The sequence below is a fragment of the Magallana gigas genome, chromosome 2, assembly GCF_963853765.1.
Source record: "Magallana gigas chromosome 2, xbMagGiga1.1, whole genome shotgun sequence".
In the NCBI taxonomy this organism is placed as follows: domain Eukaryota; kingdom Metazoa; phylum Mollusca; class Bivalvia; order Ostreida; family Ostreidae; genus Magallana; species Magallana gigas.
Window position 1 is genome coordinate 45,154,635 of NC_088854.1, and position 17,950 is coordinate 45,172,584.

A 17,950-nucleotide genomic window follows, 5' to 3' on the forward strand; every position below is an offset into this window, starting at 1 on the left:
TGTTTCACATTTGTTATCAGAGTTTTCAGCCAATAAACTCTAGTTATCTGTCATTTATGTTCAAAACTATATTAACATACGTAAACTATAGCTAGTTATTGTAAACAATACATGTAGTTTTAAGATTAACTTTTTGATATTTTTTGTTGTTGATATTTTGATATATTTATAACATCCCCCCCCCCCCCCCCCCGCAAACGAAGTTTGGGGGGTATATAGGAATCACCTTGTCTGTCCATCTGTCTGTCTGTGCAATTTAATTTGTGTCGGGTCCACATCTTTCTTATGTAGAAACATTGGAAGTTCTTGCTTCACACAAAGATTGCTTATGACCTAAGGGTGTGTCATGACCTTGAACTAAGGTCATTCGGGCAAGGTCAAGGTCACTGGCAGGAAAAGTGCAACATTTGTGTCCGGTCCATATCTTTCTTGTGGAGAAACATTGGAAGTTCTTACTTCACACAAAGATTGCTTATGACCTATGGGTGTGTCATGACCTTGACCCAATTGAGGAAGTTCAAGGTCATTGTTTAAAAAATGCTTAACCTCTATCTGTGCCATGTTTTGTATAAATGGAAATAATTAGAAGCTAAAATTGACACAAAGCTTGCTTGTCTCAGGCCACATAAAATTATTGTTTAGATTCTCATCCCCGTCTCTCTGAAAATGGTCTGCTCCGATGTATTTTGTATTTTTTTTTTCCAAAAAAAAAAAAATGTGGAAAAAAAAAATTTCGTAAAAAAATCGGGCTCAGTATTCCAATCATTCAAAATGTTTTTAAATATTAAATGGCTGCTTGACGTGGATTTTCGTTTGATTCGAGTCATGTTTGTTGACAAAAGGATGCAAATGTCCCCGTGCATTAACAGTTTACTTGAAATAAAGTGGAGTTTAAAGAATAGAAATTGGTTTGTGTACTATTATTAGCATTAACAGTTTAAAAAAAATATAGATTACTTTAAACTTCTGCACCCCCTCCTGTGACCTCTCATTCTAACTAAAAACTGCTATCTGCGATATACACATGCATATTCTAGCTAGGTCGCCTCTACGTATGCTATGGACTATGTTAATTTCAAGATATTCATTTTTTTATTTGGTATTCAACACCAAAATCCACGATTGTTTATCCCTCTCTTAATTACTCAAGAGGACAACGTACGGTTCTTGTAAAGGATATTTTTTAGACACCCACCCAATTTCCAACTATACTTTTCAATTTCCTTATTTTCAATTCCATTTTTTACACCGTCCCATAAAAGTGGGGATGGGGGGGGGGGGGGGAGACAACTCCATGTTAATTCAATTTTTTGTATAAGAAAAATTTTGCTGCGCATAAAATTGGGGCTGCACCCCCCCCCCCCCCCCGATGCTACGTGCCTGGCTCTGGAGAAGAGGTAGAAAATCATATATTTTTATAAAACAAAGTTTATGGACGGAGAGACAGACAGACGGACGGGCAGGAGGAGGCTGGGCCAATAGTGACCAGAGCTCGATGAGCTAAATACTAGTTATGACAACTTGCATGTGTTCATTATTCTTGTAAAACTGTTTGTACACGACATTAAAAAAATTATTGACATATTAGGCTACACTTAAATAGTTACTCGCAATATGGAGGCAACATCTCATAGATTGTCACTTGCCGGAATTACATCGTAGATTTATACAGATTTTTTTTTACTCTGCTCGTTAAATATCCGGTGTATTTTGGTCTGGACAAACGCTACGTGTTGACGTTTAAGATGGAATTCAACGGTTTTATAGATTGTCATAATCATCTCGCAGATCCAATGTTTACTGATGACATTCACAATGTAGTGGATAATGCTAGAGAAGCTGGCGTTGTGGCCGCTTTGGTTTGTGCCGAAACTCCGTCAGATATACCAAAGGTTCTACGCTTATGTGAAACGTTTCCCGACATACTGTTGCCTTGTTTGGGCATTCATCCAGTACAGAAAAACGCAGATGACATTGAGAGATGCGTCACTCTACATGATTTTGAGATGGCAGTTTCAGAGATAGAGAAACATGCTCACAAAATATGTGCTATAGGAGAGGTGGGCTTGGATTTTCAGCCTCGAATTACACCTGGTGCTGAACACAAAGAAGCCCAAAGGGCCGTGCTAAAGGCCCAAGTAGAACTGGCTGCGAAATATGATTTACCATTAAATGTGCATTCAAGATCTGCAGGTAGACCGACAATAGCGGCTTTGAAAGAATTTGGTGCCAAAAACGTTTTACTGCATGCTTTCGATGGGCGACCTAGCATAGCAATGGAGGGTGTAAAAGAAGGATATTTCTTTTCTATTCCACCTTCAATTGTACGTAGTGAACAGAAGGGGAAACTAATCAAACAGCTGCCGATGGAACATATTCTCCTGGAAACTGACAGTCCTGCGTTAAGTCCAGTGAAAGGTGAACGGAATGTGCCTTCAAATGTACAAATATCTTGTGACTACATAGCGAAAGAGAAAGGGCTGACAGTGCAAGAAGTAAAAAGAATCACAACAGAGAATGCTTTGAAATTATTTCCAAAGCTAAAAGAATTACTAAAATAAAATTTTGACAAAATGGGTCGTGCAAATTTTAATGGGTCAGTGTTAAAGGGACTTGGACACGATTTGAGATAAAAAAAAATTATTTTTTATTTTTTATGTATAAAATGGTTCACTTGCGCATTTTAAATGATTGACCAAAATATTGAATGTTATAGTCAAGTTACAAGTGAGATACAGAGGTGAGAAATCATTGTAATGTAAACAAAGCTTGAGTCTTATGGTTGTTTACAAAAAATATAATGAAGAGAATTACCATTTCGTAGAGAAAATGACTTGTAAAGAACAATTTAAACTAATTCAATATCTTCATAAATACTATTTATATCAACAAAAGAAAGTTATATTTTATTGAAACTTACACCAATACAACTCATATGTAAACAATGACAATAATCAAACTTTTACAAAACAAAGAATTATGAAATCTGTATCTTGCTTATAACTTGATATTTGACTTTCAAATTGTAACATAGCATTATTAACTTCTATGTTTATCATTATACACATTGAAATTGGAAAAATAATGCATGTATTTGAAAATTTTAAGCCAAATCGTGTCTAAGTCCCTTTAATTGATAAATGAGTTTGAACTGTACATGTACCTTTACGTAATATTAAAACCCGTCTATATAAACGAATGAAAACTCCAGAATCAAAGGTACACATTTTTTAACTATAGATTTAAAGAAACTATGAAAGGATTAAATTATAATGTGTTTGCAAAGGAACAATTTGAAATCAACTTCTGATCGCAGGCACAGGGGGAGGGGGTGCAAACTTTTATTGAAAACCGTATTTAATTTATTTAATACAACGCAAAAACAATATTGGGGAAGTGTATACATGTATTTCGTACATGTATTTCAACTCCAATTAATCAAAAGATAGGCACCCCAACCCATTAACGGATTAGGTTATAAGTATTTTCCGTAGCTCGACCATTCCCTTTCAAAAAACGGCGCAACTTGCCTGCAGTCCATTCTACAATTCTATTAATTTATGCCCTTATTACATGTAGATATCGGGCACGCAGCATCGTTTTTGATAGGGGGCAGGCTCATCCAAAAAATCTTGGCAAGCAAAAAAAAAAAGAAAAAAAAAGAGGCATATCGAAAGTGCTGTGATTCATGTGTGCTTGATTTCTATTCCGATTAAATTGTTAGTATGAATAATTTACGGAATTAACTTATAATAGTTCTATTTTCTGCAGACTGTGCACGAAACACGAAGCTATATTTCAAATCATTGTATTTTCTTTAGTTTAAAAACAAATCATTACACATGTAGTTTGTTGTTTTTTTTAAAAATAACATTCATACTGCAGTTTGTTGAAAACACCAACAATGCCCATTAAAAATACCGAATTGTCCATTATAGCACCATGAATAGTTTAATTTATTATATATCATCAATTTTACAAGTGTTTTCTTTCCCAAAGTTCGTACCTAACAGCGTAGCGCAGTGGATTAGAGCGTAAACTACGAATCCGTAGATCACGAGTTGAAATCTTGCTGTAGCTTTTATAATAGTTACCTTACCAAAAAATCTTAAAACATATTTGTTGGTGAAATATTCTAAAATTTAAAAAATCTAAACCGGTAAGATTATTTTGATTATTATGTACTTTTATCCACATTAATATCGACAGGTGTCCCATACCACAATAAAGTTATTTTGAATTCAGGATTTTTTGGGAACTGCTATAGATTTATTTTCAAATTCATTTGTAGTGGATAATCTCATAGTTTAACTCTAAAATTTAACATGACACACCCTTCTCTATATCAGAAACCCTCGCAAGGAATTATAAATATTAGAATAAACCCTTGATTGCCACGAGACATTTTGTCAAAGAAATGGTCATTCCTCACTGCATTTTATTTGTAAACAAATTAATATAAGACTCGAGCTTTATTGTATAACAATGAATCTTCAACTCTGTATCTCTCATGAATTGACTTGTAAAATTCAAACTTAAGTTTGATTAATCATTCAAATGCACAAGTAAACCATTTTATACAACCAAAAAAAAAAAAATGAAAAAAAAATTCAGTGATTTCAAATCGTGTCTAGGTACAGGAATTTTCAATGCAGACTGAGAGATTGCAACAATTCTAAATGGGTGTTTTAAAACAGCTGGTAGTATTTTGTACACGGTACAGATATGCTGGAATTCGCCTTATTTTCGAGTCACATCTTTATTTTATAAAAACTTCATAGTCATATAAATAAGGATAATGACATTTAATTATGTACAACAACACCTTAAAACTAAACAAATATTGAAGATGTTAGAAACGTTCATCAACTTGACTACTATGAAGAATTCGCCGGAGAAAAATCCATTTGGTTTTAACTCTTATGCACAATAATTGAAAATCCGGTAGTGAGTTGGCATAACAACATTTCAAGTAAAAAACAAAAATAAGGGAAAAGTATTAACGAGGTGCATACTTTTTAATTTAATTGATTTAAGCTCAAAGATGGATTGTGAAAATGTAGGATTTGTTGACTGTCATACACATCTTGCAGATTCAATGTTCGAACATGACATCCAAACCGTGGTTGAAAATGCAAAGAGAGCTGGAGTAGCAGCCGTCCTTGTGTGTACAGTGACTCCGTCTGACTTTCCCTTAGTGCTGCGACTGTGTGATCAGTATCCTGATGTACTGGTCCCTTGTTTAGGTATCCACCCTGTCCAGAAAGATTCTAATGGTGAACAAAGGTGTGTCAGCCAAGAAGACCTAGATAAAGTTTTAACAGAGATGGAGCAGTATGCCGATAGAATATGTGCTATAGGGGAAGTGGGTTTGGACTTTCAGCCACGTATTACTGCGGAAAGCATTCACAAGGATACTCAGAGAAACGTTTTAAAAACGCAGGTTGAACTGGCAAATAAGTATGACCTTCCACTAAATGTACACTCACGATCTGCGGGTAAACCCACTATAGCAGCTTTAAAAGAATTTGGTGCTAAATCTGTTCTCCTGCATGCGTTTGATGGAAGACCAAGTACTGCGATGGAGGGAGTGAAAGAAGGATATTTCTTTTCAATTCCGCCCTCGATTGTAAGAAGTGATCAGTTAAAACTTGTCAAGCAGTTGCCAATGGAGAACATCGTGTTGGAGACTGATTGTCCTGGGTTGGGTCCAGTGAAAGGAGAGAGAAATGAACCTGCTAATGTACAGATATCTTGTGATTACATCGCCAAAGTAAAAAACATGACTCCTCAAGATGTCAAGAGAATAACCACGCAAAATGCCCTAAAACTGTTTCCCAAACTCATGAAAATCTTAAAATAGAATCATTTACCTTACTGAAATCAAGAATTATTATTTGTTCTTATTCCTATTATTTAAATTTCAGTAATATAGTAGTCTTTATTGCACAATAAAACTGTTCTAGAAAATTTAAACAAGTATTTATGAAGTTATATGTTTATCATGTTTATGTTCCAATTATTCAAATTTTAGAAATCAATTTCATTAGCGTATTTACTATTGATAAAATTAAAGAAGTATAAAAACAAACAACAAACTTTTTTTTTTGCTAAGATTGAAAAAGAAAAGTTAAGCCTATTTATGTATGAAAAGCGTCTTTAGAAAACAGACTTCATCTAAACTTCAACGGCAACAAATAAGACATTTATGATTTTAAAACATTCAAATGACATATTATTTGATAATAAATTTAGAATATTACAAGACACCAATGAACTAACTTTAGTGATTCTACCGAATTATGACTTGAAACGTGACATGCAAACAGCTTATAAAATATATAGAGAATGGCCATTTTATCACTTTTTTCTGTTTAGAAGTACTATGTTACATGTTTTGCCTTACAAAAAAAAAGTGTGTGGTAATGCTCGGGCTATAACTCGGGTAATACATTTTGAAAAAAAATTACTGCTTTCTCTAAACACGATAAAGGGCAGATAATTATTTTCCAATAGACAAAGTGCGAATGATTGAATTTTTGCTGTTCTAAATTTTAATCATTTAGAATATATTAATTAATTTTCCTAAACTGTTTATGGAAACATCATTTTAAAATAAAAATCTAAATTTCATTCCAGGATTTTTTTTTCAACAACTTTTGTAGGTTTTTCTCAGGCGATGATGCATGTTATTTTTGTTTAGAGAGAGAAAGATAATATAAATTGTTATTTAAAAGCTTTCACACAAATATTTATGAATCATTCATCAAAGAATGTTATGCTTTCATCTTTTCACATCAGCTACGCTCTTAAAGCGATGTTTTAATTTCAGTTATGAAACTTTTGTTCTCTTCATACAATCTTTATAAAGAAATCAATTTGAACGCCGTATTTATTTTTCTTAGTCGTGTGTAGAATTAAGAAATTCCAAAGCAGCTAGGAATCATGGCGTTTCTAAGATCTTAGCTAACAAGATCACAATTTATATTAATATACGAGAAATTTAATTTACTCTGACACTTTTCAAGACCTCTTATTAACCTTACAAATTGAAAAATACCCCTTCTATCAAGTCTTTCTGACGCAAAACTTTTATTACTATTTCGTTATTTGCACACTGCCACAGTTGAATGACATGAATTGCAAGTTATCGCGGCGCCATCTCCACAATATAGGGTGTAATTAGAACAATTTTGTCACAAGGCCCAGTTGAATTTCAATATCAAATTGCCCCAAAAGAATTGAAAGAAAAAAACCCAAATTGCAACTTCGATGTTTGATCCGCATGGGAAAGCGAACTGCAGTGAATTAGTGGCCTGTGACGAACAAGTTATTTGACAAGATGGGGGAAATGATGCTTATTGAAGCGTCCAATTACTTACTGTGGGCTATTTTTGTGTAGATGGTTAAACTGCCGTGTCGGGGCATTTATTGCTGAAACACGGAATGTAAAGTTAAAATGCAGATAGTATCAGCAGCGCTTTCTCCCCGTGTACACGAGCGACCCACTGCAGCGTGCGCGCAGAGATTGGACTACTGTTAGAGTGTGCCTCTATATATAAAGGTAGGACTATATCTATGATGTGTATAATATACTGTACGTTTTACTAATTGGTCAGAGACAGGCAGGCTGGCTGGCTTGTTTTCGGCCATTTTATGACTTCAGTGCGTATATTAACTGATGGAAAGTCAAGTGCGTTTTACACATGAATTGTAACTTGTGTACTGTTTTTTGACAGTTGCCTTTTTTTCTGGTAGAAATTAATGTTGCTGTATCACTTAAAATTCCCTTAAAATGTGTACCGAATCGCAATTCAGTCCTCTCTTCGTGACTTAGATCAGATTTGTTCTTTATGGAGGAGAGATATGGGTCGGGTTAGTGATTGAAAAGTAACACTAACGTAGTATAAGACCTTCCAAGGACTAATACGTTTGATCACACTTTGCAGAAGGTTTGATCAAAAGGTGATAGGTAACAACCCGCAGACTTAGAACTTTCTCAATTCAATTCACACATTCAGATCATAGCAAGAATTGTTCCCATTTAAATCTCTGTTTACCTTTTTCATTACTTACGGTCCCAGGAGAATTAAAATCCAATTTATAATGACAAATCGGACTGTAGGGATTTTAATTGGATTAGGGACTGTTATTATATCAGGGTTACTTACTAAGTAAACATCCAGCACTTGTGAAGCTTACACAGATAAATCTGAGAGAACGGACCACAAAGCCCCCTAAATTCCCGTGTCTTAGACTTATTGACCGCCCAACAAAAAGCCAGATTCCAGTAGAATAATTTTTTCCTTTATTTTCCTTGATTAAATTAAAATCTTTTGATATCAATGTATAAAGAATGTAATGCTAGCCCGGATAACAATGGCGCTCTGCCACGACCCTGCCGCTCTATCGATTCAGTCTGATTTGGAGTTAAAGCTTCCCTGCCATCGTTATTGTTGAGTGTCGGTAATAATAATGACAATATTCCCCGCTCACAATGACAGAAGTTAAAGTATTCAACTATATTCTTACAGAGAGAATACTGTTTCCCTGTGTGCAGTAGTGAATGTTTCAACTCGCCGGCAGCCGATGAGGGGGGAGACTAAGGATAAATACTGTGTACACAAACCAGGGATGTGGCGCTAATACCTGAGAATCGATACCCAGTTTGTACAGGTATTTACTTCATAATCAAGCACTGTTCCTCAAATTTTCAGATAGCACCTATCTATAATCAATATTTACGAGACGTGTGTGATTTAATAGTTTCAAAATGCAAACAGAGCTGTATATGTTCGATATTTAACCATTAGAGAATTTGACTCCAAAACGACTGCTGTTTTTTCCAGTGATGCCTCTACCGTTAAGGCCATGTATAATTCATCTTTTATTTATCGGTTGCAGTCGCATTGGATTTCGATCGGTGTTCGATTATCGCACACTTGTCAAAATATCAAATTTCAACACTGTAGGTAGGGAATACACTACATAGCAGTTTATCATTCGACTCTTTGAAAACATTCGAAAGCAAAACAACAAATACACGAAAGAAGACTAAAATTATCACTTTTATCGAACCTACCTGATGCATTTACATGTACCCTTATACACATACAAGGTATATACATGTATGCCAATAACCTACAGGTAGGACCAATTTGCTCAAAAGTAATATCACAACCAACAATCACGATGCAATTTCCTGCAATTGGTTTGCGGCTTCTGAATTGGTTTTCTTTTATAACTCTTTCATTTTTGAAAATCTAATTTAAATCTGCTAACTAAAATGGCAGGCAGTTTCACCATCAGTTATTTCAAATGCTCGATCTCCATCAGCTTATCATGCGTAGGGATAATGATTTTAATGATGGCGCCCTGACCCACAGAATGAAAGAGAAAACAATGAAGTACTAAATCATGAAAAAGACACATTATCCACACGTCAAAATGATGGGATTTACCTTTTACATATACAAAAGAGAAGGCTGGTCTAAGATAATATAGCACACAATGTGGCCTATTTTTGTGGTCATAAATTATACGCTTGGTACTAGGACGGAATGACGGCCTAATATGCATATTTAATGTCCCAAGCCTTGATGTGCAACACTATAACTACCGCGCATAATTAAAGATCACTCACAGGCTGAAAAAAAGGAATTAATAAACATCCTTGAGCAATCAGAATTTAAATGACTGTCCGCGATTTTAAATGATATACAGTCCCGGAGTTGGATCAGGGAGTTTTCTGTCACTTCTTGCCGTGGCTTTTAATCCCCTGTTCGGTGCTTTGCCCCCTCTGTTAGGGTGGTCCCGATGGTCAGTGTTCCACGGGTCTTGTTTGTTCAGGGCTGTTATCAGCCACTTACGAGCGACAGAAGTGGATATAATTTGTACCGAATGATATACGTTTTCTGATTTTGGAGTATGGGATATCTTGGTGGTAAAGAGCCCCCGTTAATTCTGTGGTAGATTGTTTTTTTGGACTGGAGGAATGTGTGCCCCTTCTCTCTCCCGTGTTCTTCAGTTTCTCTGTTCTTCGGATAACAGAAATACCCCTATTCCTCTGTATCAGGACCGGAAGCGATGGGATTCGGAAGACACTCTTTAGTAAGTTGGTGACATCATTACTAAACATTATTTGGAAATATATGACACAAAAATAAGGTTTTTTAATGTACTTTTAGTTATAGGCGCAAAACAGCTTAATCTGATTTCAAAACTTAGCAAGCCGTCGTTGCTTATATCATTAATATCAGATGATCTATGAATAGGGAAAGTAAAGTTTAAACTGCAAAATTACATACGAAATAGCTAAAACTGCAATAGAAAAAAACCCAACCAGAACTATGTTTATACCTTTAATGAATCTGTGTCATTATTTATGGCCATCTGATGTTTGAGTTAGTGTTCATATGTTTGCAAAGGCACTGCTAGAGTAGCAAGTTGGAAATGTCTTTGAAACCAATATTTATTTTGTCTACAAAAGAGCCTATTGAGTCTATAATGTATTCAATGATTCTATGTACACACTCCCGTTTTGGTGAAGTATATATTCGCCGTAGGCTTGAATGATTGAGGGCTCGAGTTATTGTCTTGTGGTTTGTTCTAGCTCCCAAGCCGGCCCAAACAGAGCTTCCTGTTCATCTAAAACTCGCCATTAACTATTAAAGCTCATAACACCGCATGAAAAGAGAAATTTTCCGTGAAACTGATCGCACTTCATTTTTCAATAGCCAAGATTGATTCGTCTTTGGTTTTTCTAAATGTCAGTATTGCCGGGCGAGTGGTTTGTGATGGTGGGAATTCTCCGTTTTTATCTTGTTTATTCAGGCTTTAGTCAGGACGGAAGATGGCCACCGGTTTTATCTGACATATCAAATCCCCTCAGTTTTTGAAGAAGTCCTTAATTTAAATCTCAGTACAAAATGAAGATTCCTCTTCATTAAAAGTTTGATGAATCACTAAGCTGGTGAATAGAGACCCGGATCAATCACATTCCTTCTGCTTAAGGAACACTTAATTTAAGCGTGTTGGAGGCAAACAATTAAACCCCCCGTTTTTATCAAGATGTGAGAAGTGTAATTCAACCTCTCTTTTGAAAAAAAGTATATAAACCGTAAAATGCGGACTGAGAAGAAAAGAATGAGTAATTACAAAACTGCATTTCATTTGAACTCGGGTAATTTATCAAGTTTTCTCTCTCAGTAATACATTATTTTTATCAAGGATTTCCCTATCGCCTGAATCGTTTTTCCTTTTAGTTATTATACATCGCGTGCAAGTGCCATTAATGCAATTGTAGAGTACACAAGGCCACTAAAGGGGTACGATAAATGCTCAGTGGGTAAATGAGCACAATTTGTAAAGCGACCAAAATAACTTAAAAAAAAAGAGAGACGCACTCTGAATGTGAGCCTATCAAGATGTATATTGATTTGGAATTAAATAGAAGATAAATATGCACAAGTCAAGAAAAAAATATTGGCATGACAAAAGCATTTCAATTTTTCAGTAGGCAATTTATTGAATCGCATGTCAATGCAACGGTTAAGATGCCTTTTCAACACCACTTTACTTCTTACGTGTATATGTCTATCTCTCGTAACACCTCGAGAGTTTTACAAGCCTATCCCAGTCAGGTTTGAAATTGCCAGATAAACAAAGACGCGAAGGCGTGAAAGGGAATATTCACTGTTTTAAAGCCTTAAAAACACAAATTTACAAAAGATCATAACATTAGACTGACTCTCTCTCTCTCTCTCTCTCTCTCTCTCTCTCTCTCTCTCTCATACGCACTCCCGTATTTTGTAAAACACTAGTATATTTTAAACTAATATTGTTATCATATCATCATGACATATGCCATAAATTTAACGCATATGTTTAAAAATTATTGGGTACTTTGTTGACCATCCAACCTCCTGAACTATCGCATATCTATGGATTGATTTGAGATATGTTCTCTTCCACTTCAGCCTATTACACACGTCCCTGTCCAGTCGGAGCTCCTTGGCAGATACCAGCAGTATGGACACGATGTTTGCTCCATCTCTAAATGAGCTTACCCTGAATCAGTACTACACGCCCGAGGATAATCCGGAGGCCATGTTTGGTAATCTTCAGACATATTCACTGCTCAGACCAAAGATATTTTAGGCTCCTGCGTAATCATCTAAATGAGCTATTTTTGTTAATGCATTATGAGTGGTATAAATGGATTTACATGTAATTCTTTATTGCTTAATGTGGTTGTTTTGAAATTCATCTTTACTTTTTGATAAAATGATGTACAGAATAGAATACCAAAGTACTGAACTAAATATATACCTCCCCCTTTATTGGTTGTATCTGAACCACAAAATGTAGTGTTCTTTTTCTTGCTTCCATTAACGACTGCCGCGTCTTATTTCAGACATGTTGACGATCCAGACCATCAGAGACCGTTACCAAGACGACGAGGAAGATGAAACGTCAGACATTACTACGATGACAGAACAAGACTTCGAAAACTTCGTCCGGGAATTCCCCATTGATGACAGCATTTCGGAGTGCTTTGCTTCTGCGGATCTACCCGAGGATGTGCCAAACGAAGTCACAGAATCCGTAGTAGATTTGTCTGAAACTAATTCTCAGGGTCGTCAAAGTAAACTCAAGAAAAAGCACAGAACAAACCACGAAGAAACTATACTCAGTGATGAAGACTCAAAGTCAAGTGACTCCAAGCGGTCAAAACTTATTTCCAATTTATTTGGAAAGAAAAATAAAAACAAAGAAGGATATAAGGCGCTTAAGCAGAGCGATACACACGAGCAAAGAAAAAATATTACTGACTCCATCATTGATGCTTGTGAAAACATAACAAAATCCTATGAAAACGACAATTCTCAAAATTCTGGTGCATCCACAATGAAAGCAAGTAAACATAAAGCAAAGAAATCGCGGGAAAGTGATGACAATGGTGTTAAAAAACAAACTACTGATGAGTTGCAAAGCAATCTTAACTCACGGAAACTTCCCCCTGTTCCAAAAGTTGACATCGATTACCCCTCTGATGATTTGAGAAAAGGGAAACAAAAAGCACACGAAAAACCGGAAATGACGACGACCGGCAGTTTACTCCGCTGCGTTGATGTGAAGGAAATGTTATGCTTGAATGACCAGCAACTGGTAAGTATAAAATTTATTGATTTATACGCTGTGATACATTTATATCCATATTTGCATATAATCAAATAAATTTACATGCACGATCTAATGATTCTCTTCTCAGATCGAAATAATGAAAGCTCTCTCTATTGAGGGGCCACAAACTTCTTTAAGAAAGACAGTTTCTACTCGTGATGCGACGGGAATGACCCTTTTGCAACGCTGTGTTCTTTCTGACCGAACCAACGTTGTAGATTTCATCCTCGAAACGGACCCCACTCTCTTAGACGCCAAAATAATGGTGTTTGCAGTGCAGGTAGAAAATGAAGTATATGATGCAATGTTTGAAAAATAGGTAAATTTTATAACAAATCAGTGAACAAGTACTGAATGAAAATGTCTTTTTCCACAGCATGGCAAGACTGATTGTGTTCGAGATCTGCTGGAAAGACGAAGTATGGATGGGACTCTGAACCCGGAATTGATTGGAGAACTTCTTGCTCTTTGCTCTAAGAATGGACAGGTGTGTGTTAAATAAGGAAACTAATTTTCCAAGAAGCGTCGTGCAAACTTTTATAGCACTGTTGAATTGGTATAATATTGATATTTAAAACGTACAACCTTCTCTTGAGATCAATCATTAAGTTTTAAACATTTTGTATTGCAGCCTGACGTTCTGGAAACTATTATACCCTACCTCGAGACCGACCCGCCATCTTGTCTTCCATATGACGAGTCGGGCAACACGGCAGCACATCTTGCAGCGCAGGAAGGACATCTTCATTGTTTGCAGGCAAGGCATCAAAATAAACCCATTTCCCTCATGGAATCTTTTTAACTAGTATAATGCTAGGTTTAACGATGTTAATTTTTTTGCAGATTCTTCTAGACAACGGATTTGATGTCTGGACAGCAAACAAACAGAACAAGAGCGCGCTTAGTTTAGCTCTGGAAAACGGACACATGTCGGTATACAAACATCTCCTGCTGTATCAGACATGTCAGTGTCTTCTGACAGAGGCAACGAGACACAAAATGGCAAATCTAAGGCAAGGATCGTCCATTGAAGTCTGAAACAAATGATTTTCTTTATAAGCTGACAGTATTATTATGTATTCGATATGCAATAGAAATTCAAATTAAATTCTAACTTTTTTTTGCAGATATACGTCTGAAAGAACAACTAATCACATTACCTTAGAACAGGTATACTAGTATTTGATATTTATTATTAAGCTTTAGTTGTTGGTGCTTTTAGAAATGATGCATTAAAAAGGATAAAATGTTTTCCCACTCTCTTTTCAGCTGGAACAGCAGTTGGCAAAATATCAATTCCAGTTTAATGACGTCATGCGTAATATGATCGATGCGCAAGAGACCATTTTACAGACAGTCGACAATCTTTACAAAGACACAAAACGGTTAATTCAAAAAGTTGAAGACCCAAATAGCACAGATAAACTAAAGTAAGTTTAAACCACATATTCTCCTTTGTTTCAGTCTGATTATCTCAATACAATGAAAAATTATGATTTTTATTTCCCCCTTTTCAGATTGAAATTGGAAAAATTGAAAGCAGAAGCTGATCAGCTACAAGATTTGTTTGACTTTTCACCGCTGGCAAATACTAATGATCTGTTGACCAGGGTTTTATTGGAGTTTAGGAAAGTTGTTTTATCATCCGAGGAGGATGAACAAGTCAGGGAGGCTGCCATTAATATGCCTCCCGACACAAAGGAACTACTCAGGTATCACCACACTTTATAGCGAAGACAAAATGTTTTAACGCGTATTTGTCTCAAGTGGAAATGTGCTTGAAGTGTTCATATTTTGAATAAAAGAGAACAAAAAGTTAATTAAAATATTCATATCACATTCATTTTTGATACTCGCTATCCACATGTAAAGTCTTAATATGAAATATAAAACAATTTTCCGATCATGTCTCGCATGTGCTGATTTTTCAAAGTACAATATACATGTATATAAAAGTTTTTTCTTAACTTTCAAGTTCGATGTTACGGAATTCTGCAATGGTCTGCGGTCAAAACAGTGAAGTGAACATTGAGCAAATTCTAACCTGTCAAGTGCAGAACTTATTACAAATGTTGTCAGACTGTAAGCGCCCAGTATCAAAGAGCACCAGCACTGTGTCGTCACGATCTGGAAACAACAGATACCAGTTCACACAACCCGTCTACCACAACCCAAAACTAGAACAGCTTCTGATGGGAAGTTCTGAAAACGGTGACAATATGGAGAAAACAAACGAAACCTCTTTACAATTCATGGATTCAAGTTCTAACATAATTTTTGCGCAAGATTCTTCGTTGCAACACGGTCCTCATTTTTCAGGAGCAAGTGTTAATGAAGAGTCTGACTTGCCGATCCTTGAAAGTCCCAGTGTGACGGATTCTGTGTGTTCGACTGTAGTGACGTCAGGTATTATAGGAACGGATAAAACTGATTGGACGTCACGACTTGGTACGATAACATGTGACACAAGTGATACGGAATCTGATTGGTGGAATGCTTCACATGACAAGTCAAGGAGTGGATACACCGAGTCGCACGAGGAAGAGGAAGAGGACGACGAAGATGATGACGTGGGTTTTGTGACTAGCATTCGTTTAAATTTAGAAAACGAAGATTTACCAGACGATTTACTGCGTGAACACAGACTTGCCAAACATCTGCAGTCAATCGAAAAATTAAAACACAATAAAGGAGATTTCGTTGAGAGAGTGATATCCGCCAGCGGGCGTAGGGTCGGTAGATGGTTGGATTCTTCATGTATGAACGAAGTAAAGGCATCGAACGTGGATAAAGGACAAAATTCAGGGAAAAATAAAAGACACGGTATTCAACTGTTTAGCCCTGATCCACAGAAGGATATGGTTTCTAGTCAGTCCAATCTGGACAACAGGAGGCGTAGATGGGATGAAATGTCAGTCACGGTCAGTGCTGTCAGCTTAATGTATTACATATACAGATAAAGTAATGCAATTGTGAATAGTTTGATAACAATGTACAAAAGGACTGCTTTTGAATATTTGTTTCTTTCTTTTATTAGGATGATGAAGGAAACAAAGGAAATTCACGACCTTGGTAGGTTGAGTTCTTTTAAATATAAAAGTAATAAAAACATGATTATGAATAACTTTTATTCAGAGTTTAAAATACAAACAAATTGCATATATCTCGCACACTCGTAAATATTTTGTAATACTGTATAAATCAAAGACACAGTACAACTTTTATAAAATTCTTTTGCTCAATTAATGAAAAGCACAAGCATAAGTAACATTTATCACATTTCCTGGTTTACAAACATAAAATTGCACAAGCTCCACCAAAGTATGGAGACTATAACAGACAACAAACGACTAAATGCTATTGTGTTTATAGTGTACTAGAATACCGGTATCATACAATTGATTGTTTCTGGAGATGAAGTAAAGCTTTTTAGAGATTGCTTATTCTTTTATAGGTATGAAATGTCTGATGATGAGGAGAGTGTAGTTCATGCATGGAAGTCAGATGACGAGGATAACCAATCACAGGTGTACAGAATCTAATCACGTGCATCTCAAGGAGTCATGGCCACTTACATTGGCAACAGAGATTGAATTTGAAAAAAAAAATCATTCAGACGAGATAATCTATTAAGAGATTCAAAGCAATTGACTGTTCAGGGAAAAAGGCATTTGTATACTCTCTCCGTGTTGATCTTCGTAATCATCAAATGCATAATGTGCCATATCATTGAATTTTAAAGATTGTTAAATTATCAGGTAGACACGTTTTGTAATAAATATTATACATAGCCAAGGTCTTGCGTTGTATTACAGCATACGAAATTGAAGCTTGGATTATTTTTAAAATAATATTTGAATGAATTTATAAAGAACTTAAGTCATTTTCTTTCATAACCATTAATAATTTTAGAAAATAAATGTACAACAAATCAGATGTCAAAACTAATGAATTTTGTACCTGTCTTGGCATTATCACAGTTTGCTTTACAATAATTAAAGCTGCTTGGTCCGATTTTATATCAAATTTTATGCACGCTTTTAAACGATGGCCATGATTAGTATATGTATAATAAAGACATTGCAGTAGTTTTACCCGTCAATTATGCCAAATTTCAATGAAGAAAAATACGTACAAAATTTGCTAACAAAACAAACGACATTAAAAGGTACCGCGTTATTTCGCCTCATGTTAAATTTCACCCCTGACGACGAGACGGGTATGGTTGTATTACGAATTTTACATCGCTTTAAATAAAGGTCGAAATGATCAGACAAATTACAAATAAACATGTGTACGTTTTCTTCGCGAATATTTCCAAAGCCTGCTTTCTTTACAATGGATGCATAGCATGCGGGTTGAATAACCCCAATCATTCGGGGGACGAAACCAAGCGGTTTCCTTTTCTAAACATTCCCGTGATGCATTTTGGTTTGTTTTTTCGTTTGCCCAAAGAGAAATTATTTTTATTTACTTTGAATATTTCTAACTTTGAAAGGAGACTGATTCTGCTGGTGTAAATAGGAGAAAGTCCATATCTTTCTAAGATAAATGATTTGTATGAAAAAAATTTTGATACTGTAATTACAAAAAAATCGGACCAAGCAGCTTTAAGTTAATTCAAAACAAGATAATCCATTGGATACAGATGTACATTTATAATGTAGTAACAATGAAACATCGGGAAAAATAGAAAGGGGTTGTAAAATATATTTTAAAACAAATGCAGATAAAACTAATTTTTAGAGAGAATCCCTACAATTCA

The 17,950-nt window shown here is 35.6% G+C and overlaps 3 protein-coding genes across 4 annotated transcripts; all 3 read left to right on the top strand.

The window, feature by feature from the left end:
• The first annotated feature begins 1,704 nt into the window (after positions 1-1,704).
• Positions 1,705-2,576, top strand: LOC105322592 (putative deoxyribonuclease TATDN3). Its single transcript, XM_011421411.4, has one exon. It carries the CDS (start codon positions 1,746-1,748, stop codon positions 2,559-2,561), a length of 816 nt encoding a protein of 271 aa, XP_011419713.3. The 5' UTR covers positions 1,705-1,745; the 3' UTR covers positions 2,562-2,576.
• A 2,281-nt stretch (positions 2,577-4,857) lies between these two features.
• LOC105322591 (putative deoxyribonuclease TATDN3) lies at positions 4,858-6,056 on the top strand. The gene has a single exon (XM_011421410.4). It carries the CDS (start codon positions 5,045-5,047, stop codon positions 5,861-5,863), a length of 819 nt encoding a protein of 272 aa, XP_011419712.3. The 5' UTR covers positions 4,858-5,044; the 3' UTR covers positions 5,864-6,056.
• Positions 6,057-7,128: 1,072 nt separating this feature from the next.
• LOC105322589 (uncharacterized) lies at positions 7,129-16,970 on the top strand. Of its 2 annotated transcripts, XM_011421406.4 has the most exons (14): positions 7,129-7,564; positions 8,535-8,676; positions 11,979-12,115; positions 12,416-13,170; positions 13,274-13,465; positions 13,562-13,672; positions 13,817-13,942; positions 14,029-14,198; positions 14,313-14,355; positions 14,455-14,615; positions 14,703-14,897; positions 15,161-16,106; positions 16,223-16,257; positions 16,640-16,970. In XM_011421406.4, exons 3-14 carry the CDS (start codon positions 12,031-12,033, stop codon positions 16,725-16,727), a joined length of 2,907 nt encoding a protein of 968 aa, XP_011419708.3. In that variant the 5' UTR covers positions 7,129-7,564; positions 8,535-8,676; positions 11,979-12,030; the 3' UTR covers positions 16,728-16,970. The 2 variants fall into 2 exon arrangements, with proteins under 2 accessions (XP_011419708.3, XP_011419707.3); XM_011421405.4 differs by lacking the exons at positions 7,129-7,564; positions 8,535-8,676 and adding an exon at positions 9,654-10,110.
• The last annotated feature ends 980 nt before the right edge of the window (positions 16,971-17,950 follow it).